The 11,095-nt window shown below is 45.1% G+C and overlaps 1 protein-coding gene across 12 annotated transcripts in view; it reads left to right on the top strand.

Moving 5' to 3' along the window:
- Positions 1-11,095, top strand: part of KIAA1143 (KIAA1143 ortholog) — a 67,440-nt gene that overhangs the window by 13,269 nt on the left and 43,076 nt on the right. The window contains exon 4 of one of the 12 annotated variants that reach the window (XM_055804466.1): positions 6,672-6,782. The exons of 9 other annotated variants lie outside the window; for them this stretch is intronic. In XM_055804466.1, the coding sequence (XP_055660441.1) occupies positions 6,672-6,767 (96 nt within the window). In that variant the 3' untranslated portion in view covers positions 6,768-6,782. Of the gene's footprint in view, positions 1-2,924; positions 5,700-5,870; positions 6,553-6,671; positions 6,783-11,095 lie in introns of those variants that run through there. 2 more of the 12 variants (XM_055804467.1, XM_055804472.1) reach the window with 2 other exon arrangements.

The following is an 11,095-nucleotide window of genomic DNA, read 5'->3' as shown; positions in this document are numbered from 1 at the left end:
AAGAAAATGCATGTGTGGGTAGATGCCCCAGGAATTTCCTACCCTTGGTTGTATTTCTAGCCTGTCTGGTAGAGTTAATTTTTTTTCTTAAATAAAAACAAATTTGTTGTATTGCAAATGTTCATTTAATTAGCCTAAACAGGAAGGGATGAGTCAGAATTCTATTCTGATAGTTTTTGTGTCCGGCACTTTCCAGGAAATATCATTTGGAGGATCAAAGGCTGTGTTTTGCAGACACTGAGCACAAGAAGCCTGTATTTAGCTGTTTTAATTACACATTTTTTAAGTTTCATCACAGGACTTTATGTCTTCTTTTACTGTGCTTCAGTATATAATCCTGTTAAAAAGCACAGATTTATAATGAAACAGGAAGTAGCAGTGTCATCGTTTCAGCTGATTGTTTTCCTTGTGCTGTAGTGTATTAACTAAGTAATGCTTCACTTGGCTGTGTAGAGCCAATTGCATTCTCAAGGACGTCAGGCATGCCTGAAGATGAGTCATTACCTTTGGTACAGCACAAAAAGTATGATATGCAGTCTCAGCAAGTGTTTGTCCATTGAAGTTGGTCAATAACCTATAGCACTCTGTCCTGGCAAGATGCCATAAATCAATCCTTTGTGCATTCGGCAGACAGAAAGGCTGGTGTATCAGCTGCCTCTTCAGTATCATCCCTTTATTCCCATTGCTAGAGCAAGGTGTTCATCTGCAAAGAGGTTTTTTGTGTTGTATACCTCCCCTTCCGCCCCACTGCCCTGAGAGTATTCCAGACGCAGCAGTTGCATGGGTAGCTATTAAAACCAGGGGAGAGACACCACAGGGTTTTACGTGAGTGACTGCAGCCTCCTATAGACTTTGTCAAGATTTTGAGAACCTATACAATCTCAGAGTCAGCCCCTGCAAAGTAATTTCCTCCTGGGGAAAATGGATGGGAACGGTCAGGAAAATTACACAAGACAATTTTACAGTGTTTACCCCGCTATCACTTCTTATTTGTTGTTGGAGGTAAAGCAACAGCTGGCAAAATCAGTTTTTCTTCTATCAGGAGATGTAAAGCGGCTTTGGTGCCATTCCAGTCCATATGGCAAAGGATTCCTTTTCCTAGACTCCCATGGCAGTCCTCAGTGCAATGCCTGATTAGTTAAGGCCATGGGCAAGAGGGAACTACCTTGTAATAGGCAGAAGTTATTAGAGGAAGGTGTTGTCAAGCCTCTGTGGGGTAACGGTGATCACTGCGCACTTCTAGTTTTGATGTCATGAAAGAGTTGTTCCCTTAGGGACAATACAGTAACAACGAACTTTAAAAGGGCAGATTATAAAACTATGAGGAAAATGGTTAACAGCAGGCTGAAGGGCAAAGAGAAATACTTAAAAACCATAGAGATCTGCCTGGAGGCTATTTAAGAACGTTGTATTAGAGGCACAGATGGTTTGTATACCTCTGAGCAAAAACATAGCGTATGAGGAAGAATGAAACTCACAGGGTTACGTGGGAGAAAAGCGTGAGTATGGAAAGGTTGAAAACATCCTTTAAAGATGACGACTGTCTGAATGACAGACTAGGAAATGCTATCAGGAGAGTGGAAAAAGCTGGAAAGTGTCAATGCTAAGGAAAAGACTATAGCAGCTGCTGACTTGGGATCCTCAGGATGAAACACTAAAAGAAGTTGTTCTAATAATGTCCTGAGCACTTTGCCTTTGAAAACTTGGCTACTCCAAATGAGACTTTACCAGAAAAACAAGCATGCTTTTAAATCAGAGTAAGCTAGCACAAGCCAAAATCTCAATAAAGCCAAAGCATCTGCAGATTTAATATGTGACTAGGCCAAATTCAAGAGTAAAGGAGCCCCTTCAAGTGTAGTTTCTTTATATTAGGACATTGATTTCACCTTGTGTTAGATTCGGTGCCAAAAATGATGGTTTCAATCTTTGCCAAAGAAGGTAGAGATAAAAAAAATAAAATCAAACATTCCTAAAACCTCTTAATTTTAGTAAAATCAAAACCACCTACATTTGTTCCAGTACGGCCTTGGACTGAGAGGAAGACTTATCTGAGAAGGGTGTAGTGAGGTTTGCAGAGCTTTTTTACACCAATGTGTAATTGGACAGATGTGGAATTTTGTTGTCATTTACCTGAGAACAGGAACACACTGATTAGAAATAAAAGGGGAAGATCTCAACTATCACAGATCTGATGATGTGTAAGTGTCCTTTTGAAATCAGTGAAAGTTATTTTCTGTTTTAAAACCAAGGAAAGGCAGAGGAAGGTTGGAACAACTATTTTGGCGATAAAAACTTGATGCATACAGCCTCAGTGGGACTAGAGCCCTGGCATCAAGGCTGTTTTATTCTGCCCTGTTAAATTGAAACAAACAATTCAGCTGCCTGAGTCTCTTCTCCTGTGACATGCCAACCATCTTGAGAGAAGAGATTAAGCATTGTTCTGATCAGTGCTGCAGCAGCAGCAGCAGTTCTATAATTGAAGAGCTGTATAAAATCTATGGAGCACTGAGAAAAGCTTAAATCAATTTTATGATTTTCATAAATTATTGCAGGCAGACTATGTTTGTGTAGAAAGCCAGTGACATTTGAGCTGTCTATCCAATGGACAAGAACATTCAGAATAGGGATTTTCAAAGGCATCTGTGGGAATTACGTGTTTGAGTTTGATGGGAGTTAGAAGACTTGTTTCTTTGAGCTACTTAGTATTCCACTATTAAGTTTTAATCCTGCCAAAGTGTTTTAAATACTTGGTAAAACTCAAAATTAGTGGGGGGTCAAATACAGAGCAATTTTAAAGTTTCAGTTAAATGCTTAATGTGCTTATAAACTAGTGGGTGGGTAACTTGTAATTCTATTTCAGGTGAAAAAGTACTTGAAGAGTTAAACATTTTCTTACCATAGTGTATTTTCGGCTTGTTGTTTAGGCCCCATTACTGTGAGGAACCTTGTTGTGTCTCTGCTTGAGGCTGTACCTGCAAATTACTCCAGCTGCTACAGGGAAGGATCTGCCTGTAGAGCAGAAAGAGAAACAATACCTGGTGCCTCATAGCACATTTCAAGATTATATATTAAGACAAATACAATTCCATACATTACAGATATGACTAGAGATTGAACTTGCCTTTCAGACAACTAACCAAGGTGGAGCTGATAAGATACGGTTCCCATTTCATCCTAATTTGGGTGTTATTGGTGATTGAAGGAGCCTTCCACTCACTGGGCATTATGCCCATCAGGATACAGATAGGTTGGAGACTTTTAATCTTGTCAGGATGCCTCTGAGCTACAATATTCGGTGTTTAATTTTCTGTATTTTAAACTGCTCCAACTCTAAAACGAAATCATTGTGTTTCAGATTATTGCAGACTGCATATGCTAAATGTGGTACTAATGGGAAGAACCGTTGCTGAATTCATGTGTACTGGATGGGCAGCTTGGGCTGGGTTATTTTCTGATGTTACTCCGTTGCTCTCAGTGAAATGACGTCAATAGGTACATGAGCTCCTTACTAAACCTGAACAAAGCAGTCCGAGGCAAATAGGTTTAAATTCAAAGAAGTCAAGCATTGAGCACTCCAGGATCTTGCCACTGAATTCCTATAGCCGGCAATATACAAAAATGATGGGAGGGACTGACTCAATGGTCATTATTCTGCAGGAAGGGATCTGTGACTGCTGTGAATTAAAAAGCGAACACAGGCCATGGTGTGGAGGAAAGCTAATGCAGTTTTGGCTCTATAAATGATGTGTCATGGAGAAGAAATGTGAAGTAATCTTACCCTACTTACTGTCTGCTTCAGACCTTAGCTGGAGTAATGTGTCTACTTTTGTGCACTATACTTCAAAAAAGAAAGATGTAGACCAATTGGAAAGTCCAACAGAAAGTAGTGGTATTGATCAGAAGTCTGGAAAACATGACCTGTGAGGACAGATTGAAAGAAGTGGGTTTATACATCTAGAGAAAGGAGATGCAGGCGAGGGAATAAGAATGTGATACCAGTCTTCAGATATGTAAAGCTTGCTGCAAAGAGGAAAGTAATAAATTGTTCTCTGTGTCCACTGGGAATACAAAAAGAACTAATGGATTTAAATTGCAGCAAAGGAGATTTAAGGAACACATTAGGACAGGCTTTCTAGCTGTAACAGTAGTGAAGTACTGAAACAGATTGCCCGGGGAGGTTGTGGGATCTTCATTGCCAGACATTTTTAAGAACAGGTTAGACAAACATCTGTCAGGAATGATTTGGGTATAATTGATCCTGCCTTAGGGCAGAGGGCTGGACTAGATGACCTCGCAAGATCCCTTCCAGCCCTGTTTTCTGTGGTTCTCTCATTAGGAAGGCTGAGTGATATTCCTAGGACCTTACCATTCCTTTTAAAAGGAAAAACATGCTATAGCAATGCCAAGAGTCAGATTTAAACTGACAATATCTGGGAAAATTTAAAGCTTAAGGTTGATATCCCACCCTTAATTATTAACACTTGAATGCATTTAGTACAGTTGGACTTGTTCACGGGCTAAATACTTGGAGGTTACGCAACTGTGAGTCTTTTATGACCAGACTGTGATCTTTTTAATAGCCTGGGATTCTGTTTCTTCTAATGTGTATTAATCTCACATATTGCAACTTCCATTTTGTCATTTGAGTGAGTAGCTGGCAGTGGTCTTTAGCATCTAACATAGTCCACGTGGGGTCACTCTCGCATGCCATCACACATTTGGCCATGTGCTGTGCTTCCAGTCACGCCAAAGCTCATTCTTCCACTCCAATTTATCATGATGCTGGTGCTCAGCTTCATTATGTGGCTGCGTTTAAATCACTAATACCGCTGTTAATGTGCTTTGTACCCTCCTCCTCATTCTCAGACACTGGATATTCCTCCTGCTGCTTTCTGCTCACATGTTCTTTTATTCCTGTTGATAAATTCCATTTTCATCTGTCTTTTGCTGCTTTCCCTTCAATATGTGCTTGTGTTGCAAACTGTGGTTCAGCAGTTTAGCAATTGGATTGCATCCAAATATTACCAAATGCCACATCTTTTAATATCAGGCAGAGCAGCTTGAATTTTCTTCCTTGGAGCACTGTAAGACACGCTGGCATGTTTTCTGTGCAAATGCCCAAAAAAAGTAGTTTTAACAAAAGATGGGGGTGTGTGAAGCAAGCTGAAATGACTGCATTCCCAGAATTTTATTTTTTCCCTGATTTCAGGTTTTAGTTCATGACCCAGCTGCTGATTTATGTAACTCAGTGGAACTATGCCAGTTTTGAGCAGCCAGGAATTTGGCACTGTCACTTTTGTGACTGGTAGTACCTTGGTGTTCAGCAGCGTGACCCCTTATGTTTTTCTCCCCAAATGCCATGTCTGCCCATTGATGATCACAGTATTGCCAAGGCCTCAGGTTCTAAAAAAAATGATGTGCAACCGTTAAGTAGGGATATAATAGATATACATTCGCAGACGTGTGTGTATATATATATATGTATGTATGTATGTATGTATGTATGTATGTATGTATGTATTATATATTCAATTTTAGTTTGAATTTGGCCCTTCAGCAGTTACGGCTTTTTGAGCTTTTCTCTACAGCTACATGGAGAATGGAAACTAAAGTAAAAAATAAAGACAAAAACAGAATAAAGCTGGGCTTTTCACATAATTGCATAATGCTTCCAGAAGCTGAGACTTGAAAAAATTCAACATATACCATGAAATCTGGAAACATTATGGCTGGATATTTGGCCATTAAATTGTTTTACAGCATTTAGCAGAGGGAAGGATGCTATCAGTTGTTTTTCAAAATGGTGAACGGCTCATCAGGATGCTGCAAGACACCTTTTGTTCTACGTATCCGCTATTTCCTTGTAACAGGCTGACCATATTCACAGAAGCTGTGGGTACTGCATGTGGTTTGCCATAGAGGACTTCCCTTGATCACTGTGGGCTTTGGATCAGTCGAGTAGCTTTTGCCATGTTTGCTCATCTATTTCACTCAAGATTTGTCCTTCAATGTTTTGGAGAGAGAGAGAGAGAGACAAACAACGCGGATGCTCTGGTGCGGCCAGATCACAGCTACTTTCCTTGTCTTTGCTGTGCGTTCTTTGTGTGTATTTCCCAGCTTCTGCTTGGTTGTGTATGTGGCGGATAAAGTGCGTCTCCAGGTCAGTGCTCCAGACGCGCTGTGCACCTGTGTGACCCCTGAGTTTCAACTTAAGATACATTGGCTCAGCACAGGTTTTTGTCTGAGGGCAGTTTTCCCCCATGTCACCTGTTTCTACTTTGTGCTTTGCCTTGCTCAGAACACTCGACTTCCCTCCCCCGTGGGTAGTCTGTGGCAAGGGATCACATGACCTTGAAATGCAATTTCATTTTGCCTACTGGTTAATGCTGAGATTTAGAGGAAGGTAAACCTTGTTATCCAGACACTGCAATGGGGATAATTTTCTGCTCTTGTCACGTTTCCTGCATAAGGCTGCTTCTTAATGTCTTGTTTTCCCATATTGGCAGTTCGCCATATACCATAGCATGAGGAGAATAAACCTTTTTCCTACCATTTTTGTGTCTAACTTGCCTATTTACATATGGTGGTCATTTTTTTGGATTGCTAGTCCCCCAGTGCATTTTCCTTGTACCTCTTGGGCCATTTGCCATTGAGTACTTCTTACCTCCTAGAACCCCGGCACTGAGGCTAACATGTCACCCAGCAAATCCTCCCTGCAGGGAAGGAAGGGGCCTGTTCACTGCACCTCCCAAGCAGAACCAGCGTGAGCATTTGCCATGTGAGACTGTTTCTCACATTCAGTGAGGTAAGGTGTTTGCATCTTATCGCATCTCTGCCAGCCTCCTGTGTTGCCCTCTTTTGCCCTCAGCTTTGGGTTGTCACAGGCAGAGGCCAAAAGTGCCTGTGAATGGCACTCCACCATTCCTGCAGCTCCTCTGCACCTCTGAGGAGTTCAGAGAGTCCATGGTGGCAGCAACAGCAGCTGGATTTGGGTTTTGAGTGAGTTAAGAGGCTTTTATGTGTGATGCTAACTTTCTTACGGCACCTTTCACTACCTCAGAGCCTGTGTGGGATCTAATAAGCAAGTGCTTTTATCTCAGGTGTTGGCTTTTGTGTAGTCATTCGGTATCACATGCACAAATATATACCCATGGATCTCATTGAGCTGTGTGGTTTAGAAAGCCAGTTCCTGGGTGATGGGTTTGAAGGGACAACACTGCTGTATTACGAGTTTATACAGCAGCTACCCCAGAGGAGCCCTAATCTGTGCTACAGACTCTGGGGTGCTACTTTAGTACAAAAAATAATAGTAATTTGTAAATGAATCGGGGAGATTTAAAAATCAATTTTCTTCAGTAAACAGCAATTATTGAAATGGTTGGTTATCGCTGAGGACTGGGCGTGTAAAATGCTTAAAGATACAGAATTGGTTTCTATAAACATTTAATTCTTTTATCAATAATTTTTATAAGCAGGCTTCTTTCTACACTCTCCCTTTTGCAAAAACTCTCCCCTCTGTTATATACTGAGCTTATTTGCCTCCTGGATAGCTGCAGATTTGTTGGTATACAAATTAATTTTGTTATTGACTAGAATGAACATTTGGAGAATAAGAATGCCATTGCTATTCATACCTAAAGGTAATCAATACAGGAACAGAGGAATAAATGTTTTCTAACTGAGTAAGCATCCTCTCTAGCCTTATTTCCTTCTCCTGAAACCCACAGGACTGTAGCCTAGCTGCCGTACATGTGAACAGAGCGGTGAGAGGCAACAGCATTTAGATCTTGTAACCAAAGAAGGATCACGAGAGAAACTTCTCTCCTGGTCTTGGCTCTTGCCATGCTGCAGCTCAGCAGTCACTCACTCTGCCAACCCATACCTACTCTTTGACTTGCAGTGGCAATAATTATTTGTCCATCATCAATTTATTACCTGAGAAACAGTGAAGAAATCAATCCTTACGTGAAGCAGTTTGTCATCTGCTTGGGCACGGCAGACAGCAGTCTGTGCCTGCAGTGTTTGAGTGAGAAGATGCGAGGGGATATTACAACAGTGTGACTTGCGTCCACCTGGGATCTGGCTGTGAAATTAGTATTATTAGCTAATTTAAATTAGAAATTAGTGTTCTTAGAAATACTAAATTAGAAATTAGTATTATTATTCGTCAAAAGCGAAGGAAAGGGGAAAGAATAGCAAAAAGTGGCGGGGTTTGCTCTGTTCTTGGCCTATTCTGCTGGCCAGTACCAGCTACTCCAGACCGACTGCTGGTGCCGTTTGTGGTGGTTCCAGGAGATTTGCGCTCGCGTGTAGCCAGGTTCTGCCTTAATGTACGCCTGAAATCAGTCAGGGGCTAACAGAACGGCAGAGCTAAATTTTGCAGAGCTTCAACCAGCTGGGCCTTTGACAGGGTTTGCCGGGGAAGCGCCGAGTGCGAGGGCGGCGCTGCCGGTGCCCGTCCGCCTCAGGCCGCGCCCCGCCGTGCCGAAGCGATTAGGGGGCTCGCTGGGGCCTCGTCCCCTCGGCTCTGTCGGCGGAGCGGGCCCCGCGCTTGCCGGCTGCTCCAGCCAGCCCGCTTCCACCCACCGAGGCGCTCTCCCGGCCCAGGTCGCTGCCGGGGCGCCGCGGGCCGTGCGGCTGCAGCGCGGCGGCGGGCCGGCAGGTGGCGGCCGCGCCTCAGGCAGCGGCGCGGCGCGGCGCGGGGCGGGGCGGGGCGGGGCGGGGCGGGGAGGGCGGCGCGGCGGGCCCTGCCCGCGGTCCCGGGGGCCAGCGCCGGCCCTGCCGTTGCGCACGGGCCCCGCCGCCTGGCGCTGCAGGAGCGCGGCTGGGCGCGGAGCGGAGCGGAGCGGAGCCTGCGCCCGCGCCCGCGCCCCGCCGCCCTCCCCGCCCGCCCTTTCATCGCGGCAAGGGGCCCGGCCGGGCGGCAGCGCCGTTTGCCTTGGGGCTGTCAGCAGGAGAGCTGGGTGGGCAGAGATGGGGTTTGGGTTGGTTAGGGTTTGTTACTATTACTGTTTTCCTTATTCCCCCCCCCCGCCTTCCCTTTTTTCCTCTTTCCCTTCTCCCTCTCCTGCGTACCTAGCGTAGCACCTGCTGCCGGGGTTTAGATTTCTTGTGGGGTGAGCGAGGGACAGAGTAGTGCGAGGGCCAGGCGCGGAGCCGGCCGGCGGTGCGAGCTGTGCTTGCTGGGCAGCGGGCGGGGGGGCGGCCCCGCGGGCACCTGCCGCTCCCCGGTGGCCGCCGGACCCTCCCGCTGGCCGGGGGTCCCCCTCTGTGCCCCCCGCAGCCGTGTTGGCCCCTGCCGTGCGCTGTGCCACCGTGGGCCGGCTGGACTGCGGGCCCGGGGGCCCTGCGGAGTGTCGGGGCCTCGCAGGGAGGGTGAGGATGGGGATGGGGGCAGGGATGAGGCACACCGGGGCTTGCGTGCTGCTCTGGCCGTGAGCCACCACAACCCAGGGCTAGAGGCCTAGCGGGTGGGCAATTGGCTGGGAACGGGTGGGAGACTGACTGCAAGGTGTATGGGGGACTGCTTGCGGGGCACGCCAAAAAACCACCAAAAATAGGGCTTAGCAAGACAGCCTTAAAATTAAATGAAGAGAAAACATAGTGGGAAAGATTCCCCTTTACGCTGTGGGGTACTGGTTATGGGCTGTGCCTTGCAATCACTATACACAGAGGTGGAAGTTCAGTTATGTGCGAAGTCTCGGCTGGGTTCAGTGGCAGCCTCCGTAACAGCCCCCCGGGGTGCGGGGGAGGCAGAGCCCAATTCCGTGTGCGGCTGTTGAAACTTCAGCGTCATCAGTGTCTGAATCTTGCGATTTCTCTGCGATGTGGTTGGCTCTATTTGCAGCACCTGACCTGCCATCTATTCACATTATTTATCACTTATCCCCCAGCGCAGAAGTGCCCAGAACTTTATTAAGCAAAACAAACTAGGAGTTTAATATTTAAGCTGAAGTGCAATCTGTAATGCAAAAGGAGAGGCCCTAGTAAGGTGCAATTTCTAATATGTCATATGGTGCAGAAGAGTTCAGTTCAATTAACTAATATTTGTGGAACTGCAGAGTAAATTGTCCAACTACTGGGTGTTTGATACAGGGCTATTTAATCATTAGACCTTGTATACTTACACTAAACCTGTATGCATAGGCAATGTCTTAGAAAGGCACTGTGTGCTGGACACATAAAAGTCATTCTGGAGGTGAGTTAGGTTTTCTGATATCTCTGAATCTGACCTGCTACAGGAATAGGATCCACGCACACATCAGATGATGGAACTTGCACAAGATGATATGGAACAGGAGCTCATTTAAATGTATCTGCCATTTGGTGGCTGCCTGACTACTCACAGCTGCTCCCGAGTGCCAGTCTCCTTTTTGAAATGAGGATGGTAAGACAGCTGGCCTTTTAAAAACATGATGAAACCTGCTGATGAGCATGCATTTTCACATCCCATTTTCTCTTTGTTTTGTAATTGCATTTTTAAATAGAAGTGGGCAACAACGGCGATTTTGAGCTAAACCCTTGGGGTTGTGGACTTAGGTGGGAAGCTGGTCCTGTGTCCACAAGGTCCACCTTTCTTTCTTAAAATACCAGTTCCGTAACCCTGAATGGTTTTTGGAGATCTCTGTAGACTTAACTGTATAAAACCAGGGGGTGAACAAGCCATTTTGTTTCTCTAGCAAATACACACATCTCTATTATTAAACATGAACATCTGAAGTCAAGCATCAAAATTCTTATTTGGCATCTGAATATCTATTCTCTGTACTCTCACCTTTTTTTAGGTTGTAGCTTTTTAGCTTTCTTAGGCAGAGACCAGTCCTTTCTCCATGACAACTTCCAACTTCTCAGCAGGGTACAACAGTGCAGGGTGTGAGGAAGGTAAAGCAGACCATCTCACCTGCACTGGGGTTCATTTGCTGCAGCAGAGCAATTTCTTTAAGCACCATCTCTCTTGAGGTTTTTTTGAGGCATTGAAGCACAGATTCCCCAGCCCCATAGTTGGCTGCTATGGTCCTGCTGATGTGGTTCTGCAAAGACAACAGTGAGACACATACCAAAGAGCGGGGAGGAGGGGGGGGAGAAACATGATCTT

This window comes from Falco peregrinus, chromosome 5 (genome assembly GCF_023634155.1).
Source record: "Falco peregrinus isolate bFalPer1 chromosome 5, bFalPer1.pri, whole genome shotgun sequence".
Classification (NCBI taxonomy): Eukaryota; Metazoa; Chordata; class Aves; order Falconiformes; family Falconidae; genus Falco; species Falco peregrinus.
Note: the sequence above shows the minus strand (reverse complement) of the source record. Positions and strands in the feature narration are given on the sequence as shown.